The sequence below is a fragment of the Drosophila pseudoobscura genome, chromosome X, assembly GCF_009870125.1.
Source record: "Drosophila pseudoobscura strain MV-25-SWS-2005 chromosome X, UCI_Dpse_MV25, whole genome shotgun sequence".
NCBI classification, from domain to species: domain Eukaryota; kingdom Metazoa; phylum Arthropoda; class Insecta; order Diptera; family Drosophilidae; genus Drosophila; species Drosophila pseudoobscura.
The window spans coordinates 46,957,302-46,983,009 of NC_046683.1; the positions used below are offsets into that span (position 1 = coordinate 46,957,302).

At 46.3% G+C, this 25,708-nt stretch overlaps 3 protein-coding genes across 6 annotated transcripts; 2 read left to right on the top strand and 1 right to left on the bottom strand.

Moving 5' to 3' along the window:
• Positions 1-1,650: 1,650 nt before the first annotated feature.
• LOC6900533 (asparagine--tRNA ligase, cytoplasmic-like) lies at positions 1,651-2,950 on the top strand (the record flags this gene model as incomplete). Its single annotated transcript, XM_033381492.1, has 1 exon — positions 1,651-2,950. A coding segment is annotated over one exon (1,176 nt), but the record flags the coding sequence as incomplete, so codon positions are not given.
• Positions 2,951-4,963: 2,013 nt separating this feature from the next.
• Syn1 (Syntrophin-like 1) lies at positions 4,964-24,136 on the top strand. 4 transcript variants are annotated; one of them, XM_015187395.2, is made up of 8 exons: positions 4,964-5,504; positions 13,177-13,481; positions 13,558-14,039; positions 21,717-21,926; positions 22,016-22,329; positions 22,490-22,684; positions 22,754-23,128; positions 23,199-24,136. In XM_015187395.2, the coding sequence occupies exons 2-8, from the start codon at positions 13,240-13,242 to the stop codon at positions 23,280-23,282; spliced, it is 1,902 nt and encodes a 633-aa protein (XP_015042881.2). In that variant the 5' UTR covers positions 4,964-5,504; positions 13,177-13,239; the 3' UTR covers positions 23,283-24,136. The 4 variants fall into 4 exon arrangements, with proteins under 4 accessions (XP_015042881.2, XP_015042882.2, XP_001353508.3 ...); XM_015187396.2 differs by having other exon boundaries at positions 4,964-5,105; XM_001353472.4 differs by having other exon boundaries at positions 4,965-5,504; positions 22,016-22,323.
• LOC4812812 (uncharacterized) lies at positions 16,037-17,088 on the bottom strand. Its single transcript, XM_001353473.4, has one exon. It carries the CDS (start codon positions 16,969-16,971, stop codon positions 16,111-16,113), a length of 861 nt encoding a protein of 286 aa, XP_001353509.2. The 5' UTR covers positions 16,972-17,088; the 3' UTR covers positions 16,037-16,110.
• Positions 24,137-25,708: the final 1,572 nt, after the last annotated feature.

Here is a 25,708-nt window from a genome sequence, read left to right on the forward strand (position 1 = left end):
TTTGAATGCACTATTTTTTATTGAAATTTCCCTCATTTTCCCCCGGTCGGAGGACCATGCTCTGAATATGTTTAGACTTTTTGGTTTGTTTGAAGTTATTTATTTGGTTGCCATGCTGTTACTTGTGTGTAGAAGATTTTTCCAAAGCGATATGTATCTTATTCTAATTTTTACAATCTGTAGGTACTATATCAGTGTGTTTATATGCTTTTTATATGCTTTTAGCTTGCGATGAAGTTTTTTTTGCTGGTACATTTGGATGTAAGCGAAGTTGATTGATACATATATGTATATCTAAGCTTGAGTATAAGGGAATGAACAATACCCCCTTCCGTCTTTTCAAATATACATACATATGTACATATACATATATATATTGCTGCAGTGCCATTCATTTATAGTCCATAACGCCATAATGTACATATGTCCAAATGTATGCTTTTGTATATGAGGACTTTCTTTTGGAGAAAGATAGTTTTTTATTGGAGTTCAGGAGCCAATTAATTTTGCATGCCTTGGTTTTTAAAGATTTTATGGTTTGAAGGATGTTACTATGGAAGTCTGGTGAGTCTTTTGTCGGGTGATAATACCAGATACATAAAGACAGTATCTTGCTCTTACTATGTATATAATGTTGCATGTATGAAGATTCCTCGACATGTGGCTTTACGAAGGGTCTAAGTAACAGTGAGAAATTTGTTTTAGGCTGTAACGTGTAAAACTAAGAAAACCCAGCATGGGTTTTTCTAGTTAAGGATTTAATAAAATCTTGTATATTTACAAATTTTGTTTGACTTTCAGGCAGGACTGAAAGTAAGCTGTCAAAGATGGCATATAGTTGAGGGTTGAGCATATTTTCCATTTTCGAGAGCAGTCCCGCCTCCCAAACTCTATCGAATGCTTCTTCGATGTTTAGAAACGCAGCCACAGTGAACGCTTTACCGGGAAAGCTACTAAGAAAACAGTTTGTGACACGGTGAAGTTGCTCAGGATTTTCATGGCCTAGTCAGAATCCAAACTGAAATGTTGGGATAGCCTCCTTGATTTTAGGGGATTTGAGGATTTTTCGCTATAAAGAGGTATCCAAAAATGTCCATAGTTTCATGTAAAGAAAACAATAAATTAATTAATTGATTTATTATACATATATTAAATTAACATAATTTTAAACTCCGCGCCATAAACTTCCACCCCGACACAACTATCTGGCAACACTGCAAAAACGTTAGCAAGTCAGGTAAATTAATGTAGAATAGCAACAGAGGACGCTGCCTGGCCAGTCGTCTCTGTGTAGTTGACATGTAGATTGAACATTTGAACATTAAAATAATTGATCTTAATTGATAATGTTAAAGTTACGGTTATTATTCAGCGGCTGGCCCGAACAGTATGGTTAGTGGTACAATATAGAAGAACATATATGTATATACTGTATGGTGGTTAGTGATTGTACACATTATTGCCAGCATTATCGATAAGTATAGTTATTAAGGTACAATTCAGCTAACATAATCGGGGAAAGTAACGATAGATAAGGAAGTAGGGCATCTGAAATTTGGCTTTTTGAAATTTTGCAATGCCTATTGCGTGAATATTAAGTCGTTATCTTTGGCTGGGTGCACCGACTGCGGCGGCAGGGCAAGGCGCTGATGTGTGCTCACTGATTTGCTGTGCCAAACGTACCAAGGCCTGGTTCTGAGTACCGAGAGTTCCGTGGTACTCTATGGCATACTGAAAGCGGTGCCTTCGGGGAAGATCGCACCCGGTGGCCATGAGCTGCATGTGGACTACTGGGAGCTGATTGGTCTGGCTCCTCCAGGTGGAGCCGATGCAATTCTCAACGAGGAGGCTCTTCCCGACGTGCAGCTGGACAACAGGCACATTATGATTCGGGGCGAGAACACCTCCAAGGTGCTCAAGATGCGATCCGTCGTGATGCAAGCCTTCCGTGACCACTACTTTGATCGCGGATACAACGAGGTGACGCCTCCCACACTGGTACAGACACAAGTAGAGGGCGGCTCCACTCTTTTCAAGATGCAGTTCTTTGGCGAGGAGGCCTTCCTCACCCAGAGCTCGCAGCTGTACTTGGAAACCTGTCTGCCCGCCCTGGGCGATGTCTTTACTATTGCCCAGAGCTATCGGGCCGAGCAGAGTCGCACGCGCCGACACTTGGCGGAGTACACCCACGTTGAGGCAGAGTGTCCATTCATTAGCTACGACGATCTGTTAGATCGCCTCGAGGACTTGGTCTGCGATGTTGTGGATCGGGTGCTGAAGTCGCCATATGGCCACCTGGTCATGGAGCTCAACCCGGATTTCAAACCACCGAAGAAGCCATTCCGTCGCATGGACTACGCGGCCGCTATCGAATGGCTGAAGAAAAACAACGTGACCAAAGATGATGGCACCTTCTACGAGTTTGGCGAGGACATACCCGAGGCCCCCGAGCGCAAGATGACCGACACTATCAACGAACCCATTCTACTCTGTCGCTTCCCCGTGGCCATCAAATCATTCTACATGTCCCGCTGCCCGGAGGACAAGCGGCTGACCGAGAGTGTGGATGTCTTGCTGCCAAACGTGGGTGAGATTGTCGGCGGCTCGATGAGGATTTGGGACAGCGAGGAATTGTTGAACGGCTATAAGCGCGAGGGCATCGATCCGACTCCCTACTATTGGTACACCGATCAAAGGATCTACGGAACAATACCTCATGGCGGCTATGTTCTTGGCCTGGAGCGTTTCCTCTGCTGGCTGCTTAACCGCTATCACATTCGGGAGGTGTGTCTTTATCCACGCTTCCTCGACAGATGCAGGCCCTAGTTCCGAAAATGCACATATGTATGCATCATCGCAATTCAGTGAACATACATACATATTTATACATCAACATACATTTGTATATAATGAAAAATAAATATTCTGAGTGTTAATATTTCTCAACGCATTATTTGAAATACCCTTGGGTCAAAGAGGATATTATAGAGTTGATGACATTTTTGTTATGTGAATGCAGAATAGTTTTTAAAGAAACAAAATTTGTATATATGTAAGTACATATGTACATATGTATGTATATATCTGTATAAGCAGAAATCGAATTAATTGCATGAATATTAATTGGGTTTCAAAGCAGCTTGGATAACAAATATATTAATTAAAGGAAATATGGTATACAAATGTCCAAACTCCGTAAATATGTATTTGAAATGTAGCAAATGAGTAAATACCGTATAGTTACATATAAGGAATTGCGATTCTTGTAGACCTTTAACCCATTGTCGAAAATAACAAAACTTGAAGAATCTTAGCACTGTAGAGATAACAAATGTCTTGGCAAGGTATGGACAACAGGTAAGAGCAGCCAAGGAAAATGGCTAGCCTCCTATGAACCTCACCTCGGTTTTTGGTTTTCATGGTATTTGAGGCAAAAGGGGTGGATCTTACCTTGCATGCGTTCCATTTTCTGTGCTGTTTTACCTGTTGTCCATACCCGAATTTTCCTCAGAAATTTCCCAGCGGCGAAATTCCTCCATAGTATGTTAGGAAAGAAGGTGGATTTTATCTAGTATTCTCAACCACAATTTCCCGGCGGGAAATTGTACCGTTTATTTTTTAACCGAGCGGCATTTTATTTTGGTCTTCAGTTTCTTCATGTCGCTCATTCAGTTTCCAACAATTTCTATTGGCGCGCTCAATGAGGGCCTAATTGACAGTTTTTGGCTCTCTTGCTCTCCTCAAATCTGTTAAAGCTCTCTTCTTCGCTCTCCGTATCGGGTAAGGCTCTCTTTGAACCGTTGGCAACAATGAGTCTCATTCCATACACAAACATGTTGCTAATTTACCAGCAACACTGCAAATGTTTTTTTGTTGAACTATTTTGCTTAAACCTTGTTTAGTCAAAATACAATAAAAGCAAGGACTAAAAACTGGCCAGCTAAGTAGAAAATTGATTCATTAATCGTATAAAATCATGTGGGCATAGATAAAGGCCCGGTTGACAACATTTAAATCCTTGTCGCTCACATTCAAAAAAGTTAGATTTGGCGCGCACCACTCGGTATATTTTGAAAATGAGACCTTATATTTCGGTGCTGTTCTGAGGGTTATAATGTAAAAACTGGTTTTCGCCGCGATCCCATGTGGTGTTTTTTAGTGCTAAATGGTATTTTTGTCAATTATTAATTTCATTTTCAATGTTATATAGAAATCCAATAAATGCAAGTATTTCGAATAGGCCAATCATGTATAGAATTGATTCATCAATCGTACAAAATTGAGTGGGCATGGCTAAAAGTTCCATATAGATAGTATTATTCAACGGAACAAAGAATATGAGGAATTTGAATCGAATTTGAATTCGCCGCAATTCGCCGTATTTTCGCTTTAGCAACAATGAGTCTCGTTCCATACACAAACATGTTGCTAATTCCATGCACGCATATCCTGGGGGTAATGGATGTTATAGAATTGTGAATACGTTTGTCTTCCAAGGCTCAGGATCGAGATAAATATATACAAGATACTAATAATACACATGAATAAGTCAAAAACATATCAATTTGAGAAAAGGTCTTAATAAATTGCGTTTGATCTACATATAAAATTAACGAAATAGGGTGCACAAAGGCCTATAAACGCATCATGTCATCAAATACCAGCAACATTGCGACTGTTTTATTTGTTGAACTATTTTGTTTAAACGTTGTTATAGTCAAAATACAATAAAAACAAGTAATAAAAATAAGCCAGTTAAGTAGAAAATTGATTCATCAATGGGGTAAAATTATGTGGGCACGGCTAAATGTTCTATATAGCTAGTAATATTCAACGGAAGAAAGAAAACGAGTATATGCAAAATAGAACTAGAATTCGTCAGTATATTTACGGTATGTTTTTAAATAAGACGGTATATTTTGGTATATTTCTGAGGTTCGGACTGTATATCTTAGCGATAAATAATCATCAAAACTTCCAATATTTTTGAACCGAGCGGTTGCTGCGCGCTTTTCCGGAAATCGTTGGAAGCCGCCGACGTCGTCGTCGTAGTTGTGTCTACAAAAACAATAATAATAAAAAGCGCTAGACAAAAGTGCTACTAGGTAATTGGCTGTAATTATTTTTGCCGACAGATTTTTTTTTGTGGTGTCGCCGTCAATCAACTTTTTGCATATCTCAGTCGAAGTTCTCCGTTACAAAAAAGCCCAAGTTTGCTTGTAAAACAAAAGAAATACGAAGTAGTGTAATAAAATCAAAATAAATTGAAAGCAAAAAATCCTTAGTACACACACCGACGGCGGCCGCTGTCACTGTTTGTGTGAGTGTGTGCGTGTGTGTGAGTGTGCAGCAGCGGTTTGTGAGGCCCGCGCATGCGCCAACTCCCACAACCGTGGTTGAGTGTTGAGTCGGGTTTCTGTGCATTAATTGCTTTTCCGCTTTTCCGCTGCGGAGACTCCATCGAAATCATTTGAAGCTGCCAGGCGATACGATCAGAGCAGGCGGTAGGTGGTAACAAATTTTGTTTGTTGTAAGCTAAGCATCACTGTAGTTTCGCCCGTTCTTGTCTTGTCGAAAGAGTTGTCCGCCCACTCACACTCTCTGTCTCTCTGTCATTCTGTCTGTGCTGTACTCCCCCTGGCCCTGGGCCCATTCAACCACCCGCACATTTACTACGCGCGCTTTGCCGAAAAGCTCATTCTGCGACAGCGTCTGGCCCGTTAGCGTAAGTAAGCTTTTTCTTTCATTCAAGTTGTTGCAGTCGGCGTCGCGTCGCGTCGTCGTTATGCTGCGTGAAAGTTAATTCCGTTTACTATCGGCATTCATCAACGTCATCATCACCATACCCACCCACTCTTGGCCACCGCCACCGGCACCTCACCCCTGGCTTGCACCTGCCCTTCGTCTTTTTGCCGGCTTTTCGGTGTTAAGCATTTAAGCAGTAATTGACATGCATTTCCCGATATGTGTTGACAGATAACCAAAGTTTCTGCTGCCTTTTCTACTCGTAAGTATAAGTAGTCCCCTTCTCCCTCGCTCTCTCTCTCTCTCTATCTCTTCCTCTCTCGCTCTAGAGTGTGGCAAGTGGGGCACTAGTTGTGGGTGGGGTTACTAGGGGATTATCATTATGATGGGGATTAGGGGAGTGCCTGCCATGATGCTCTCCTTTCATCATATTGAGTGTGGCTTAAAATACACAGTTTTTTGTGGTCTGTGAGTTTTTGTTTGTAGGATTAAATGTCTCTGTGATATGGAAATTCAATTAAATGAAAACTAAGCGTATAACCACAGGGAGTATAGGGCTGCGAGTAAACACTTATACTTGAACTTCAAATGAAAAGGATACATGCATGAATCAGTGGAACGATTCGGCGAATTCCAACAAATAACTATATACTTAATGTGCTCTTCTGTTTTACGTACGTGATGACAGAAAGAACATGGAACACCACGTTTTCGATAAACACTTAAAAAACTTAGAATTCAATTCAATTCCCACGTCTTATCTATTCAGACTATTCAGACAACCTAGACATTTGTTGCCCTGCCCTGCCCTCGAAACAAGCTTTTTAGGAGCCGTCTCAACTTTTTCTATCGTTTAGATCGTTTTGTACCTACTTTTATTCCGCGTACAAATTACTGTTTTGTAATCCTCTTTTTGGCTTAAGAGCCCAACGAGAAAGAGACCAAATTGCGCCAACTTAAACAGAGACAGGTGCAATTACGTGCATTAGGGGATTTCTCCCTCGTTTTAGCCTCCATCTGGGACCGACTCTTGCTCCCATTACCTTTTGTCATTCATCCCGGCTTTCAGCAGCTCACCGACCGAGGCGACGGCAGGAAAATATCGCTCTTAAATTGCACTTAATGAAGCTGCATCATCACATTTTGCATTTCAGACATGCCTCCAACGAGAGGCAGAAAGGAGGAGGAAGGAGGCTGAATGGAGAGTGTTTGTCTGTGCCCGAGCCTCTGCCTGCCGCTGTAGTCACTCCCATTGGCATTTCTTTCCGCACGTGAGCAGATTCTTGACTCCGGAGGAACAATGGCAGAGCCACTTGCATTCAACGGACAAATGAGTGGAAATTATGCCAAGACACAGGCAATTAATAAGTGGAGAAGCCAGCCAAGTCCCCGCTCCCTCACCCCGTTCCATTCACCCCTCTGACTTTTGTCTTTGGCCACCTGCTGTTAGCCGCCTTCAATGATTACGGACACCTTCCAATCCCCCTTCTGTGAACCAGAGACAGAGTCGGAGACAGAACGAACCCGAAACCAAAACCGAACCCGACCCCGAGCACCGTTCAGTCTCCAGTCTCATTTACATGCTTGCATTGAAGGCGTTGAGTGTTTGTTTGCCCACGGCAATACATAATAATCCCCGGCTGGCTTGCTCCCAGGCATGCACTGTACAAAATCTTAGATCCTAAATGGTCTTCCATTAGGATCCCTAGGACTCGGTTCAGACAGAGGTTAAGGTTAAGGTGTAACTATGGAACTGATTGCTGAGATTGATTGATTGATTGATTGATGAGTCTGCAGGTTTTATTTCTTGGAATTTTTTCTATAATAATTTTCATTAAAATATGTATAATAAATACATAATCAATCAATTTTATCAATATTCTAAAATAAATACTTGCAAAGAATTTAAGCCAAGCAAGCATCTGTACATTTTCTTTTAACATTAAATTTCTCTGAGCGACGACAACGGCGTTCGCTCGTCTAATGTGGACTCGTTTTCCATTAAAATATTTAAGTATTAGGATACTCTTCTCTTGAGCTATTGTTATGTTCCACAGGCTAGTTGTTGAACCTTTTTCCGAGTGCAAAAACGAGTCCCAGACCCAGAGCCAGACACGGCACAACCTGTACTTGGCGATTGCTTTGGCCCGGGCCGGGCCGGGCCGCCGTGGAATGTCAACTAATATGCATAAGTAGGCACGCAAAGTGGTTCTGGGTTCTGGGTTCTGGGATTGAAATTGGGCAAACACCGAAACTGTGACCCACAGCACACACACACACACACACTCACATATGGCATACAGACCGTCCAACACACACACGCAGACACCCACAGAAACCCACTCACGTCAATCAATATAAACGCATTTTCATAATTAATCAATGCTGAATAATTCGTCAGACAGAGTTGGGCTATATTGTCGCGCAGCGAGAGGGAGCGAGACAGAGGGGATAAGAGTGCGCGTGTGGTGTGTGTGTGTATGTGTGTCTATTGAGGTGTACATATGAATGTGTGTGAGAGAGAGGGACCAATGGGGGGAGGGAGGAGTATTGTGTGGGGGAGTGTGCTAATAAGCAAATCTCAGAGGTTTGTTTTGGCTTTTGTCGGTCGCAGCGGCGGCTTTGTGGGTTACCGCATGAAATATCTATCCGAAGCCCACACACACGAGTTGGCAGGAGGGGCATCAGGGGCATCAGGGGCATCAGGGAATGGGGACCAAGCCAACTGTGAAAGCCATGTTTACACTAGGTCAGCCATAATTGATAGTGAAAACCCATAAATAGATATTCGGGAGTGGAGAAATATACGAAATATACGAAATATACGATCTTATACGGTTTTCCATTAACGCCCGAGGCAATGCCTGAAAATTCTTGAAAAAAAGGTTAAAACTCTTCGGGTAATCACTGGCGAACTCACCGAATACGAGTATTTCCCTTACGCGATCGTCTAATGTCACCAATGTCTCACCAATGCAATGTCGTCCATTCGTTCCATGGGTACGGGTACGCTCGTAAAGCAATCATGGTGCAAGCGTGGCTCTCAAAACCTCATTAGCTCTCATTTGCCTCTCAGTTGAGCTCTCGCATTACAAAAATAATAATCGCAGCTCGGGGCAACTAAATGACTAAAGCATCGTTCATCCCAACTATGCCCCACATGTCGCATGCCCCCCCTACCTCCCTACCGCCCTCCTCATCCCCGTAGTCCCTTTTCCTGCCCCATATCGAGTGGCAGCGTCTCTTTGTGCGAGAGTGGAGTGCCATGTTCTGCGTACTATGTGTATTTAAAGATCATTAGTGTGCAATTTATATGTAGATATATATGTACATATGTATGTATGTAAGCCCGTACCGATACCAGTGCACACAAAAATATATGAGTATATCGATTGCCACCAGTTGAGCGGGCCCAGGAGCTGTTGGCGCTGTGGCGGCGGCATTGTTGAGCATGATTAAGAGGCTTCGATGGCAGCAGCGGATGCCAGCAGGAGGGGCACTGTTGGCAAGGGCTGGCGGTGGAGCCCGTGCGGTCGCTGGGGCTGAAGGTGGTGTCAAGGCCAAGCACCGAGCGCCAAGCGCCAAGACATGTGCTCGCCTGTACCTTAATCAAAGCCCAACAGGATGTGGGCCAGAGAAACCACAAAACGAAAATGGCAAAGTAATTGCAATTTAGCGTCTAATGATGAATGGGCGAAATCTGAGTTTAAGGACGAGTAAAACGTGTTCTTCCAGCGAGGAAAAAGTGTGTGTACTTATGGCGCACAGTTTAATCGAAAATTTATGAATTTTTAAAATCCCTTTTTTTCTTTCTTTTTGTTCTTCAATTTCCGCGCCTCCTTTGGCCTTCTCCCACTGTAAATATGTATTTTCGACTTTCATTCTTCTCTCATTCCGCCATATATCGATGTCAATTTACGGATAACGATCTAGATTCCATTAAATTTATAAAAAAAAATACCTACTTTTGTCGCAGCAATTTTGCATATATTTGCATAAAAATAAAGGAGCTCGAGCTCGAGCTCGAGCCCGGGCCAGAGCCAGAGCCAGACCCAGAGCCCGAATCGATCCAGATAAAGAGCATTAAGTGCAGGGCCTCGCTCGAGCGGGGCAAAGGTTGCGGATTAAATTAATGTGGGGAAACAGGGACAGAAACAGAAGCAGAAACAGAAACAGGAGCAATGTGAGCAGCAGTTGCCTGCCACTCGCTCTAATGAAGCAGCTTCCACATATGCACGCATACGCTCACACACAGACACTCACACTCACACTCGCACTCACACTCACGCATATTCATCCGCCGCTTCAGGGAAATAGCGAAAATTCCATGAAAACTGTGGCCCCTCTGGAGGCAGCAGCAAAAAACGAAGCAAAAGGCAGCCATAAATATTTTTCGAAATAAATTCTCGTTTACAAATTATGATTTTATGACTTTTTGATGGCGCCGCCACAAGCCCACACACTTACGCAATGCAAAAACACACACACACACAAACACACACACAGACACAGACACATCGGGGCAATATATTTCCGCTCAGGGAGAGAGAGAGGGAGTGAGAACGGTGGCGACTCGAAGGCAAAACGCTTTACGTATTTATAGCCCCTTCACGCTGCCTGCCCTTTTGCCTTACATATCGATACAAAGGGCTCTTTCAAACCACCTCCACCACCACCACCCCTTTGCCCCCTTCACACACACAAAACTTTGCACATTTTGCATTAAAAAATTGGCACAAAAAACAAAGTGCGAAAAAACAAACCTTAAAGCGGCGCCCAACAGAAAAGTTATTACACAAAAGCGCGAAAAAAATTCGTTCGAGTTGAATGCAACTTCCATGTGTCTCTCTCTCCCTCTCTCTCTCTCTCACTCATTCTCTGTCCCTCGTCGCTCTTTCACTCTGTGGCTGTGTGTGTGCTGCAGCAGCTGCTGCCATTTCCCAGCTTTTCTCCTTTTCCCCCGATTTTTTTTCTGCCTACTTTTAGGCGCATAATTTATGACCGCCCGGCATTAAATTAGCCAAAGCGCAGCATGAAAAATGGCAACGACGATGGCGACAAGCGACGTCCGGCGCTTATTAGGACCGACCGCCCAGTTGGCCGGGAAGATGATGGAGGTATCCAACCCCGCCCACCCTCCTGCCCCGGCACTGCGGCGGGGGAGAGGGGAGTAGAAGGCGTGACACACATCCGTACAAATAGTTTAAATCTCATTTGGTGCCAGGCCGTGCGGGGGCTAATAATACTCGTTTTTTGGGCTTTGATTTAGTTGTCGCCAAAGGACCGGAAAGCAATGGGTATGTTTGGGGTGTAGAGGCCATCATTAAGTGGGGTTTCACAAAAATAATACGATGGCCACTTCGCTGGATGTTCTGAGAATGAACATGCTTATGTTTCTGGGATATAAAGGACGATTTAGCCAATCTCCTGCGGCCAGTTGCTAAATAATTCAATTGAATTCAATAATTGGCCCGCTTTGATTCGGTGAATTCGAAACGATTCGATTTATTTGCTTTTGATTTTTGAAGTCCTTTATTTGGGATTTATTTCAAAATATGGCGGAGAAGGGTCAACCTTGATGGAGGAATTTGTTCAACATTTTTGGCATATTTGGGATTCAATTTAAAATTTCTTTTTAATTTGATATCCGAAAAATATTGAAATTTGAGGGGATAAATGGAATCCGCCATTTGGGATCGGATTCCGTATCTTTCAATCCCTTTCTTCCAACCATTTCTGCAATATTCCTAAACCCAAAACACCACCATCGCTGGGAACGAGCCCTTGGAGGTTGTATGTGTATTTGTGCATTTTTCCTTTGTCTGTGTCTGTGTGTGTGTGTGTGTGTTTGCTTACAATTATGAGCGTGTTGATGACAACATCGCCAGCTTCTTGCCACAGCGTGCATCGTCCTTCGTCTCAAGCAGTCGCACACTTGGAAAAGTGTATATTTTTCGCCAGTCTGTGCAGCGAGGGCCTTGAGCCGAGAAGTATGCAGCGTTGCAATAATAATTACAAATGTTGCACAATAAATTGCAAAGCAAACAGACTTGACGCTGGCAGAGGTAGAGGCAGAGACAGAAGCAGAAGCAGAAGCAGGGACTGTGGCAGTGGCAGTGGCAGCGATAGAAGGAGCAACAGTGGCAGTGGCAGTGGCAGCGGCAAAATTACTTCCTGCTGAATCGTAAGCGGAAATGTACATACAAATGGCACTCACACACAAGCACAATCGTGGTAACAGGATGTGTCTGACTGGAGCAGCCACCGCCTTGGCCCGAGCTGGGGGCGTGAGCACGAGATCGGATACGGGCTGGCAGCAGCCGTGTCACGGGCGCAGCTCCAGCGGGAATATTGCTCCGAGGAGTGGCATCTTGTCAAATAGAAAATCATAGGAAAAAGTCCCGCGGCGGCGACAAGATGCGTAATTGCAGAGCAGACTCCTTTGGCCGTCGCACTGTTGCTCTCTGCCAAGGCGGTGGAAGGATGTGGCAGGATGTGGAGGGATGTGGCAGGATATGGAAGGATGTGTGCCCCAAATGCCACGGCTCTTTGCATTCCTCCATTGCAATGGTTTGCTGTGGTACAGCTGTTGTCGCCTCTCCGACCCGCTCCGCTCCCCTCCACCCCAATCGCCTTCAGAGAATGCAATAAATCCTCGACTGGAAAACAATGACAAATGTTCTCTACTCGTACTTCTGCTCCCTTTGTCAGGACGAGTGCCGGACATTGAATTTCATATCCGCTTATTGCAAACAATTCCCTACAGCCCCTGTCATTCGCATGTCTAAGTGCAGACTCGATTGCGAGTCTGTCGCACATCATTGCCCATCGCCGGAGCTGCTCAATTAATACCTAGAAGGTTAGACAGTCTTAAGATGGAAAATATGCGGGATTTATAATAGAAATTACTGAAAAATATAGACACATTCTACCATTCCTCCTCAAACCTCATGTGGAACCAATCAGAGCTCCACAAATAGTCGCCAGTTGGCCAAGGAAAAGATCGGCAGAATAAATATTGATAAAGCAAGCTATTTCATAGTCGGTACTTACTACATTTTTCCTACAAAAAACATGTAATACGGCCAGGTGGGATGGATGTTGGAGAGCACCTTGAAGAGGGCTTAGGCCAGGGCTTCGAAGGGATCGACTGGGACGTCAAGGGCTGATTGCCATTGCCACCATCCCGCAGCCTTTCTCCAGCCTGTAGATGTCTCCAGAGAATCCGAATAGTGGAAGGTGCTGTTGATGTTCCGCGTTGCCTTGAGACTCAGTCAGGGGCTGCTGGCCTTAAAAAAATAATGTCAAAAGTATTCAAAAACCTAAAAGAATAACCACATTTGTCCGCATGAAACCCAAGCTCTCTTTTAGTTATTTAATTGCTGAATTACAATTTTTTGTAACCTTCGAATAATTTCTCTTTTCTTGTAGCCTGCCAAGGCGGGTACCATGTAGATCCCAGAACTAGCAGCGAGTAGAAGTCAGAGTGGAATCATGGTGGAATCGTCGAGCCTGGGTCGGACCCCTCCGTCCGCCCAGCAGCCCATTCCGCAACAGAACTCGCCCTCGCCCTCCGGGCTGCGGTGTGGCAACATGGAAACGCGGGTGCGCGGAGCCTGGTATCGGGTCCTAGTCACCCTCGAAACGGACTTCCTGGCCGTCAGCCTGGACGAGTCGTGTGAGGCGGCGCAGCAGTCCAACGATGGACAATCGACCACGCTGAATGGCACCTTGGGGTGAGTAGCTGGACGGGGACTTCCTCGGAAGTGGCTTCGACGGGCTAAATCGTGGTCTTTTATCCTAATCCTGCAGAAGTAATCACAGTGGTGGAGGTGGAGGACCAGGTGGCGGAGGAGGCCCTGGTCAGAATGGCACCCTGCCCAGCTCCGCCTCCCTGCAGGGCATGAATATCCAGGACACCGAAGTAGATGGCTCGACCAACAACGACAACGGAGATCGGGAGCGGGATCTCTGCCTGAACAACAACAACAATGCCGGCGACGGGGGCGGCATGGATTTGTGCGACGTACCTGACCATGTGGCCAATCAAAAGCGCCATGTGCGCATCATCAAGTCGGACAACAACGGCCTGGGCATATCCATCAAGGGTGGCCGCGAGAACCGCATGCCCATCCTCATCTCGAAGATATTTCGGGGCATGGCCGCCGATCAGGCCAAGGGCCTCTACGTGGGCGACGCCATCCTGACCGTCAACGGAGAGGAGCTGCGCGACGCCACCCACGACGAGGCGGTGCGCGCCCTCAAGCGCTCCGGTCGCGTGGTGGATCTGGAAGGTAGGTGGAGGATACATCTGTTACTCTTTTAGCCAGAATGTCAAATTGTTATTTGCTTAAAACATTTTGTTCACTCAGCGATGGCTGGGGTGGGGAAGGCAGTGGAGGACGGTGCAAAAGGAAGAGCTTAAAAAATGCCATTGAGCGAGCCAAACTAACAAGTAAACTATGAGCGACAACGCGAGGGCGCAGCCACAGTGGGATGGAATGGACAAAACCGTGGAGAGTTTTCTGGTTATGTGGATATCTGGATATCCGAGCATCTGAACAAATGACGAAAGTCTACAGATTGTTACTAAGACTTTCTCCGATTACTTGTATACATTTCCAATATCCAACCGCAGCAAAACATTTCCACAATGTTTTTTGATGGAAAACTTGTTGTGTGATAAATTCGTGATAAATGGCATCTTCTTTGCCAGTCCCCGATGCTGCATAGATAACCTTTCCCGAACTTGTTCACCAATGATTAATTGACCCACAGATACGGACTGTTTTTGTTTTTGCCCTGTTTTTGTGGCATCCGTCCCACGGTGGAGCGGCGAACTGGAAGGCGGAACAGAGGGCTTAAGCGCAAATACATACGTGGGATTACTCAGCAAAACATGCGAGCTACTCTGCCTCTGCCTCTGTCTGTGCCTGTGCCTGTCCCTGTGATGCTGCCACTGCTACTGTTACTGCCACTGCCACTGCCGTTGCAGCTGTGTACTGTTATAAATCCCCACCAGCAGCCAGCAGCCAGCACCCAGTAGCCAGCAGCCAACAGCTCCCCCGGACTAAGTTTTCCCCCTCTCCCCTGTTGACTGTTAGCTGTTGACTGCCGTTAGTGGCGCTGGTTTGTTGGTTGGTTGGCTGGATGGCTGGATGGCTGGATGGCTGGTTGGCTGGATGGCTGGATGGTTGCTTGGCTCGTTGCTCGGTTTGTTTGCCCCCGCCCGGCAATGAGTAATGAGAAAAGTTTTCTTTCCATTTGATCAAATGGCCCAAAAATACATACATAGTTGTTGGTGGAGAGGAACAGATAGCTGGCAGGCAGTTTGTGGCGGGCGAGGAGTGGCACGAGGCAGGGTGTGGATGCCACGCACCACATCTGAAACTCTTTGAGTGGCTGAGACATTGCGAAACTGAAATACGAGTATGCACATATGTACATACGTAAAGAAGGATTTATAGGTGATGAGAACAAACACAGAACTGCGATGGAACACACAAGGAAGGAATCATCTAGTGGATCTAGTTTTATCGATTGCATCTCACCGTAAACTCAGTTGATCGGGATGGTAGCTACCTATCCACACAAGTGCATGGCACTAAGAAAAACCATTCCTTACGTGGCCCTCAGGTTATATTCTAGGAGGTTCTACGAGCTCGCCCCCTGTGGCTTCTGATCTAATAACAGGCCAAGCACATAACCGCACGGCCAGTGCATAATCATCCTCATAATCATTCCGATGTGTGTATAGAGAATGTGCTGCTCCTCGGGTGGGGGCGAGTGGACAATGCCTAATCAAAATGTTAAGGCAGAGTCGGGGCATCGCTTCCTGTTCAGAGCACAACACAATAAGCAATAGTAAGCATCAATTAGGCGATGTATGGGTGGAATATCCTTGCACACACACACACACACACACAGAGGGGTGGGGTGGAGCAGCAGGACAGCACAACAAGCACAATACATGTGCTTGCGCCCACCTTGTGGGCGTGACCCAATCACAATCCAAGCCATTTGGCATAAACAATGCAATGAACCATGCAGGACAATTTTGCTGAAACAACTTCCTCCTCTCTCTCTCTCTCTCTCTCTCGCTGGCTCTTAATCGAAGGGGAGCAGGAGCAGGAGCAGGAGCGCCAGGAGGAGCAGTGGCAGGAATCCACTCTGACACAGCCAATTCCATTTCCTTGACACACACATTTCCAGTGCACCAGCTGCCCCAGCTGCTCCACCTCCACCTCCACCTCCAACTCTACCTGCAAGAGACAACAGCAAACGCTTTTAATGTTCAGTTCAAATAGATATATATATATTTCTCGAGTTTCTCAGTTGCAAGTTCCAGGGTCAGGCGAATCCCTATTAGATCCTCCTCAGGCGTTCGCTGCGAGAGCGTTGACGCGGCTGCTCGACAGCGAGGATAAGGCGACCGAACTGAGCGCCTTGGGATCCCAGGGGCAGCAGGATTAGGCGACCGCTGGCCAGCTCGTTGGCCAGGGACCCATCCAACCCCTCCAACTCCTCCTGCTCGCCCACCAGCTCCACCTGGGACTCTTCCAGATCCAGCTCGTTCTCGGGTTCGCTCAGCTCGGGGGCTCCATAGGTGGAGGCGGGCTTGGGACTGGGCGGTGGGCCGTAGGTGCCGGCTGGTGTGACCGCCTTGACCTCAACGTCTGTGGGGATTGGCTCCGGCTCCGGTTCATCCAGCTGGCGCGCCTCTTCCTCGCCCTGGCCCAGGGCAGGGACATCAGCAACAGGCTGCTGCCCATCAGCAGTAGCAGCGCCATCGGCGGCGAAGTCCTCGACAGCCTCGAGTACGGGCGGCTGAAAGTCCCGGGCAGGGGCCTGGGCCACTACCTCCACAGTGTCCTGGTCCTGCTGGTCGTCGGGAGCTCCATAGGTGTTGGCAGGCGTACGGAGAGCGACCTCCAGTTCCGCTTCAGTCTCTGTTTCCGCTTCCTGCTGCTGTGCCACTTCGGTGGTGGTGGTCTCAGCATTCTCCAGAGTCTCGACGGCACTGGGAGTGGTTAGGGGTTCCGCCTCCAGCTTGGGCTGCTGCTCGCTGGGCAGGGCGAAGGGGATTCTGGGCCGAAAGCCAGCCGCTGGATAGGGCGTTGAGGCGTACTCCACCTGGCGCTGACTCTTCAGACGCCGCTGGGGCATGGCGGAGACGGTGGCCACGGCCAGGGCTGCGGCAAGGATCAGGATGGAAATGCTCTTCATGTTTCACGCTCTGCGATTGCTAACGGTTTGTGTCTGGCTGCTGTGGGTGCTCTCCTATTTATACATATGAATGGCATGCCCCGAATTCGTATGCTACTTTGCCGTCTGCCTTTTGCCTTTTGCCTTTTGCTCCATCCATGCCAATTCTACATCAGAATTCAGTAACGGTCGCAAGGCCGTCTTTAAGTTTCGAGTTTCGGCTGTGATAACTCTATGGCTCTGGCCCAGAGCTCTGCCCCGATGCAGTGCACAGTGGGAATGCGAATCGGATCGGAGCGGATCGGATCGGGATGGAGTGGGATGGGGACGAACGACAATTATTGGCGCATTTAAAAACGTATCGTAGCCCATCAAGCTCAATGTTAATGTCGCTTTAATATCAACAGCCCCAACTTAACTTAACCTTATCTCAGCCCAGCTCTGGCTCTGGCCCTCCCCAAAAACTCACGTCATCGTTGTCAACGTGCCTCGCATGCCACGCAGCTGACGCACGACAGAGTCACAGTTACAGTCAGGCTCTGACTCTGACTCTGGCTCTCATTTAATTTGAACACCGCACATGTCCATGTGGGAGATGGGGACGGTGACGGTGCCGCAGCCGAGGCCCATGCTGATCCATTTCGCCGTCTCTTTCTGGGCCAAAATTTATATTGGCAGCTAAACTATGAGGTTTTGGCGTGGTGGAAAAGAAACGAAGAAGCATGGTGGAACATGGGTGCTCTATAGAAATTCTATAGTAGTACTATTCCCTATAATATCCCTTATATTATCTATAAATAATACATCATTCATTCAAATTCTCGAACATAGAGGAATTTAGATAAATAGGTTCCTCAAATATGTGCCAAAGCTTTTAGCTTTCCAAGGTAAACTCAATCTGAATCGTACCTATAATACCTAACATCTAGGATAAATACCATGCATTTTGCTGCATTTTGTGATAAGGAACCGAAATGTAACCTTCTAGAATCTATAGTAGATGTTCTAAATGTTTCCAAATGCAAAAGTATCTCCCTGGCGTAACCTTCCCCGCCGCCAAGCCCATGTACTCCTCTTCAGTTTGGTGCAATCGAATTTGCCTTCATTGCTCGTTTTGCTCGATTTGCTCGTTTTGTTGCCGCCTGAGTGTTTTGATTTTCGGCTGTCGGTTTGCGGTCGTTTCCATAATTTCAACGGTGTGTTCATTAAATTAAAGTGGCCCAGATCTATAGGCACGCAAAGTGGCGCAAATGTAATCACAATTTCAAAGGCCCGTAGCCATGGCGTGGGCATGGGGAACGACATGCTTAGCAGAGCTCAGAGCGCTATCCGTCGTCGCCGTTGCCTCCGTTGCCTCCGTTTCCTAGGCTCTGCCCTGCCCTGCCCGCCCTGCCCAGCCCTCTACTGGCATCATCTCTTGATTCGAACTCCAATTTACAAGTTGGCCAAGTTGTTTGCCAACCTCCGCTGGCCGCTGTGCGCCCAACTTTGGCCCAAAGTATTTGCGCCCAGGCAGCCGTCTCATTGTAATTTAAATAAGCCTGGGGCTGGGCTGGATGGGATTGCAAGGGATGGGACGGGGTGGGGTGGGAGGGGAGGGGAGGGGATGACTGGCTATAACTGGATTCCAGCTCCAACTGCCAAATGTCAGCGACAGACTTCGGAGATGGCGTAGAAGGCGACGACAGTTGGATTTACTCTCCTGCCGCCTGCCTACCAAAAAGTCCATTAGCAATGGTTTTTACAACTTGGCACACATTCGTGGACCCACTCAGCCACCCACCTCCAACCACCTCCGACCATCAACCAACCAACCGACCAGCCAGCCACCTCCTCAGTCCACCCAAGTGGATCCTACTTAACCAACCTGCCTCAGTCCTAGCCATGGTCCTGCCCCAGCTCTGCCCCTCCCGAGGAGCGCGTGAGATTTTACTCGCAAAACTTTTGCCCAAAGTTTGTTTTAACGCACGATTTGCCGAATTCCGAATGCCGCCTGCTGTTGATATCATATTCCGACTCGCCACGCCCACTGCACTGCACGGCTTGCCATTTGATTTATGATTTTGGGCGGTGGACTGGTGGACTGGTGTACTGGTGGAATGGTGGATTTGCAGGATTTCGTTTTGTCGCTAAAGGTGTAAAAAAGTTTTTGGCTTGCCTGTGAATTGAGTGGCGAAGGGCCAAAAGGGAGGACGGAAAATTAACTGCTTTCGAGCAATAATACGATCGTAAAGATCTGGGATTTGGGGAGATTGTCAAGAGGGAAGGGTACAGTGAAATGAAATGAGACGAAGCTCAAAAGTTTGCAGAGGACTGAAATAATTGATGGAATTTTCAGACAAAATGATGATAGCTGAAAGTGGGCTTCAAATATTCCTAGTCTCTTAGGTCCTCTTAGTCGATGGTCAGAAATATTAATGTTTATCATTACTCGACTCGAAGTTTAGGGATGAATTAGTCTTTAAAAACGTGTCCTGGAAACCACAAACTTTCTTGATATTTCAACAATGAATCAATCTATAAAAAAAAAATTATTTTAATATATCGGCAAGTTGTTTGAGCCTTGAAAATTGTTGAACCTATTCAGATGAGCGGCACTGTATTTTTATATAAGTAGATTCGTAATCAGCATCAATAGCCGATTCGATTTGACAATCTCGATATTTCGACATATCGATATCACAACATGATATCGCAATTCCAGACGCTTACTCAGTCTCTCCATCTCTCTCTCGGTGTCGCTCTTAGTCGTGGATGTGTGCGCCCCTTGTAAAAGTGGAGCGAGATAGCATAACAGTTGGTGCTATAAGAAGCGTGAGAGAGAGAGAGAGAGAGAGAGAGAGAGAGCGAGATATAGCGGCATACATAATAGTAGCGGAAAATGAAAACAGATAAAATATTTAAAAATTCGAATAGAATTCCATCATTAGATGGAAAGTGCAAGAATTAACATTCAAAAATAACTAGCGGTCGTGAGTCCTCTCTTGCTCTCTTTGGGTTTCCCCCTCTCCCCGCGGAGAGGTAATAAATTTTGAACATTAAATTGAAGATAGTAGATAATTTCAAAAATATCACAGAGGCCCCATTTAGAACCCATTTAAGTACGGCTAACTTCTCTCTGCGGATAGCTGGCAAAGCCGTTTGGCAAATATTGTTCTTTCTATCTTTGCAGACAAACATTCCCCAAGCATTTGTCGAAATAGCCCACATACCCAGAGCACTGGGCAAATCCTTGAGTTGAATGTTTCCTAATGCCATATTTATTTGCAAAATGTGAGCGGAAAATATTCATACTTAAGCACCTAACAATTGTGGCCTGCGGCATTTTCAGCCAACTTTTCCATAACTTGTTTGTTTTTCTAGAATTGTTTTTAGCACACACAAACATACAGAGAGGGTAGCGAGGGGGGGGGGTGGGGGTGGTGCAACTTTATTTGCACTTAAATGCAAAAATTTACACAACTTATTACAGTTGTTGCTATTGCTGTTATAAACTTTTTCCCAGTGGCAATTGCGCTTCTCGTTTGGTCCTGTTTGCTTTCCAGTCCACTCCGAAATATCCGACGACCCACTGGGGTCTCCTCTGTCCGTCCGCTCGGGCTGCCTACCACTGCCACTCGCACTGCCACGCCCACGCCCACTGCCACTCGCAAGTCCACTGCCACTCCGACTGCCGCTCTTCCAAGCATCATCAGACTTTGCGCCTGCCGCTATGCAACATTTTTTGCCACTGTTTGTTTGTCGTCGGTTGCATATTTGTGAATGTAAATGTTTGCAGAGCTCCGCCAGAGACTGCTCTGGCGGCTTCCACTCTTAACCCTTTAGTGCAACGTAAATGCCAAGCAATTAGCAAGTTGGTGGGCCTGATACCCCATCCCCATCTCCAACCCCATCTCGTTGTGGTCCCGTCCGCTCTAATTAGTTGAGCCAAACACACGAATCGAGTCGGACAAACCGTCGCCGCTGATGCTGACGCTATCGGTGCCCACCGGTGCGCTGGGGGCTGGGGGCTGGGGGCTGGGGGCTGGGGACTGGGGGCGGGGGCTGGCCGATGGCATTAAGTGTGAAAATTGAATTTCCAAATCACTCGACGACATCGTCGGGCAACAGCAAACGGAAATTGTGCAAATGCTGTGGGTGGAATGCCGAGTGGGTGCCGTTTCCCAGTTAGAAATGCGACTACGACAGCGACAGTTTACCTGTTCCCGGCCACAGGCACAAGCAAAGCACCTGGCATCGTCATCAGCATTTGCATAGAGGCTGCACAGTGGTGCACAGGCCATCTAAAACGCTCCACGAAATTCTGCTATGAATTTATACTCTGTGGAAATCTCGATGTCAGCTGCTGGGTCTCCCAGCTCCATTACATCTAGCCAAATGTTGAGACGGTAATCTAGAATTAGGCCTCGACTTGTACCAGTGTTCGGGGAAGTTTTGTCGGCTGTCGTGAGGCTTTGGGTGTGCAAATCGAATAAAAATGGAGCGGAAACTCTAATGAATTTATGCTGCAACGTTTGCCAAGACTTCCACACCAACAGCGCTAACGAGAACGACAACGACAACGACATCGGAGTCGTCTCCGACTGATTGAATGCGCTGTGTTTGTGTGTTTGTGTGCTTGTGCGATTGTGTGTCTGTGGCAGAGAGTTGTTGACGACGCCACACATCCTTTTCTGCGGCCGCATCCATATTCATGTGATTTCCATATCATTCGATCCCCGTATCCGGTTACTATATTTGTGTGCCTCTGTGTGGTATTTTTCCAGTTAAATTCCTACGCGAAGTGACGCCCTACTTTCGGAAGGCGAGCATCATCTCGGAGGTCGGATGGGAGCTGCAGCGCGCCTTCCTCTGCCCGCTGGGACCGGGCGTGCCCACCTCCCCGCCCGCACCAAAGACAACGCCGCGCGCGGACACGCGCTACATCCCCCTACAACTGACGCATCTGGCCAGGAATCTCAAGTACATCGATCCGGGTAAGTCCATCCAACGGAAACAGCTCATGCCCAGCCCTGCCCAGCCCTGCCCAGCCTCTATTCTATTCTCATCCCATCCCATTCCCCAGAGAACCGCTGCTTCGAGCTCCACTCGCCGGACGGAGTGCACTCGTGCATTCTGCGTGCGGCGGATTCTGCGGAGGCTCTGGTCTGGTTCAATGCACTGCACTCGGCGATGGGCAGCAGCACGCAACGGGCCCTGGCCGAGGCCAATCGGGCGCTGACCAATCTCATCGGAGAGCTGAAGCACATCGGCTGGCTGAGCAAGCGCCTGAACGGAGGCAGCTCGGGCAGTGCCGGAGGCGGCGGAGGGAGTGGCAGTGGGGCAGCCAGCGGCGGCAGCGGCACCTCCAACAGCGGAGTGGCCGGCGAGCTGGTAAGTGTAAGTTCATCATTCCCTTTCCTAACTCAAAGTAGCAATCAGTAGCATCTCCTTTTCCTGAAGGATACGAGTGGACTACATTCATTAATATCCGATGATCGTTTACAGATCGGTAGATAATAGCCCAATATATGATTTTCAATACAAATGTCATCCACAGCCCAGCGGCCGTTCCAGCTCCGAGAGTTCGGATGAAAGTGACAAGTGGCTGCCCATATTTGTGGCCGTGACAGAGCGGGAGTTTCGGATATACGAGAGTGCCCCCTGGTCCGTGGAGGCCTGGAGTCGTCCCCTCGAGATCTATGCCTTGGCCACAACGCGTCTCGCCGGAGCCGGGAACAATTCTTCGCTAAATGTAAGTGCCCGCACAACCTTCTCCTATCATCCGCCCTGTGGAAACCGTACGATGTGTTTTCTCTTTCAGGGCCAACAGACCACGGTGTTTTGTGTGCGCTGCGGCACCGCTCGGGGAGTCCTCGTCTATTGGCTGCGATCGGAGACGCATCGCGACATGGCCGCCTGGGCCCGGGCCTTGGTGCAGGGCTCCCACCAGGCTGTCAACTATCAGAGGGAGTTCTCCTTTCGCTGCCTCTACCAGGGCCGCCAGTGTCAATTGGTTGTGCACATCAATCGTGGCTTTTTCCTGTACGATTGCGGGGGCTTTGCCCCCACAACGCCAACGGCGGCGGTGGCCGCCACCAAAACACAGCTCTGGCAGTTTGCCTTCGACAAGCTAAAGGGCTCGGCGGATGATGGCGCGCGGATGTTGTATCTGGATTTCGGCGATGATGGAGAGATTGTAAGTGCACAAGACTTGGCTTTCCCATCAATTGGATACTAATTAGCTGTTTGCTATTTCTCCCCTGCAGGAACTGGACATGGAGTGCTGCCCCAAGCCGGTTGTCTTTGTCGTGCACAATTGTCTGTCTGCCAAGGTTCATAATATTGCCTAGAATGCGGCTCAATTGGATGGACCTAATCTACATATGATATAAATGTTGATATTTTAGGTGTAATGGAACTTTGTTACAATTTTCGACTCTATTTTGATCGTGTACATTTGTTAAACTACATATCTTCAAATGTTTAAGATTCTTCAAGCTGTCCTACTCTAAGGTCCTCATTAATTTGTGTTAATAACGTTTCACACACTTTGTAGGCGTGTAAAAGATTGCAATATTTTGTTAACTCTGTCAATTAGGTAAGATTATGAAAAAGAGAGCGTTCGAGGGGAGAGATGAAAGTTATTATATATTTAGGGTTTTTTTTTCGCAGAAATTTCTATAAAATTGTAACTTCTATTATGCCTAAAATAGAAACCATTATAGAAATTATAGAGTCCTTCCAGCAAACGACTTAGTTAATTTAGTAGGGAAAGGGAAGTATGGAAAAGGACAGAGGTATGTAGTTGAGCATTTTGTGCTTCCTGATGGCTATGGGAATGGAATAGATTAGTTTGGTAGGTACGTACATATAGCAGGCGAGAAGGCGAATGTAACACAAAGTAGATTTTTTTGAAAAAATAAACGAAAAACCAATGCAAATACCGAGAAGCACAAACCAAAAAAAAAAACACAAAACAAAACAACAAAAAAAACCGTACAGAAGTGAGGGGGAAACCCGAAAAGCAAAACTGAAAAGAACTTTATTTAAATTGTAAGTAGACGTAAATTCATTTTATACGTGTGTCATATACACAGGATAACATCTAAAGAAGGATCGAAAGGAACGAAATCTAAAGCTAAATCTAATCTATCTAAATTAACAACATTTGCATAAACGTTGAACAATAATTATTGTAATTGTACTTAACTAATTGTATCTTGTACTTGTACCATGTATCTAGTATCTTGTATCTTGTATCTAAACGAAGCACACATATCTCGATGCCCGCTACCAAGAGGCGTCGATATCGATCATGGACTAAACTCCCCAACTCAACTATATCTGTATACCAGTCGTATAGGAATCCGTACATACATTCATACATAGATACGTACTCGTACATACATGCAAACATATGTGCATTCCAGGCCATTTCTCTACTCCCCAAATCTTCATGTACAAGCCATCTATCATATTCAATTATTATACATACATTTATATATACATACGAGTATCGGTAAAACGCCACATAATCATTTTATGAAATTGAAAATTTCGCTATAAACACAAGAACAACTACAACAACAACAACATCAACCAACAACCAAAAGAAAACGAACCGAACGACAGAAATCAATAAGAACATAACAAAACATAAGACGTACAATATTTTTAACGTAAGTAGTGTTGAATCTTCGATAATAAACTTATATAAATAAATATATATATATATATATATATATATATAAAATACCATACAAATTGCCTTTTTGTGGGTTTTACTTTCAAGCTGAGTTTTATAATGGGAGAAAAGCTTCCAAGGCGATAATAGTATGCATTTATTCTTATATTTCAGAAAATAAAAGGAAAATACATATATTCTCAAATTGTTAGCAACAGTGCAGTTCCTTTAACATTCGAGAACGATCTTGGTTCCACTCGAATGTTATCCGACATGGACTGATAATAATGAAACGTACGTCAATCGAAGTGACTATGGCCATTCACTTATGGCAAATTTCCACAGCGATAAACGCCTTTTGCGTCATCCGAAGAATGTGCTCTAGGGGAACTCTAGTGGCGGCAAACATGGCTGATTCTGAGGACCAATTTTCCATTTGACAAAACTTTACAGACTACAACCACCCGTAAACCTATCGACCTGCGATAGCCGACAGTAAACCACAAGAATCTATCAAACATCAAACGTATAAAGTTTCCTCAAATATGTACTATATTTACGAGTGTGTACATATGCATGTCTTTGGATCTGGAGGCAATCAATGAACTTTTGGCAGCCTGTTGCTGTTGCTGCCCTCGGAGCACACATTTATTTCCTGCATATGAATTTATTTTCAATTTTATCATTTCCCATTTAAGACGAAAACAAAGTCACCCAAGAACGTGACCAGCATGTCCAACAGCTGGCACGGTCAAGCCACTAACTTTGCTCATCGCAAAGTTAAGCCAACAAAACTACATACACACACACACACACACCCACACGATACACACACCCACAAACACTCACACACACACACAAATACACGCATACATACATATATGTACACAGAAGTATAGGCGAAAATGTAAAGTGACTTTTTGGGGTTGGGTCGGGCTGGCACTCTGACCATCGTTGCGGTCAATGGGTGCCCAGGCCAGGCCGGGCCGGGTTTGAGGTGTAACGACCCAGGCCCGGCCCGGGCGTTTCTGGCCTCCTTCAATGCCGCAGAATACACTCGGACACAAATGGAACCGAACCTACTGGTGGAAT

Excerpts from the sequence above, each read along its gene's own strand:
- LOC4812812 (XM_001353473.4), bottom strand. The coding sequence starts at position 16,971 with ATGAAGAGCATTTCCATCCTGATCCTTGCCGCAGCCCTGGCCGTGGCC.
- Syn1 (XM_015187395.2), top strand. The coding sequence starts at position 13,240 with ATGGTGGAATCGTCGAGCCTGGGTCGGACCCCTCCGTCCGCCCAGCAG. Across the intron at positions 13,482-13,557 it reads ACGCTGAATGGCACCTTGGG|AAGTAATCACAGTGGTGGAG; the intron begins GTGAGTAGCTGG and ends CTAATCCTGCAG. Across the intron at positions 22,685-22,753 it reads GGAACAATTCTTCGCTAAAT|GGCCAACAGACCACGGTGTT; the intron begins GTAAGTGCCCGC and ends TTTCTCTTTCAG.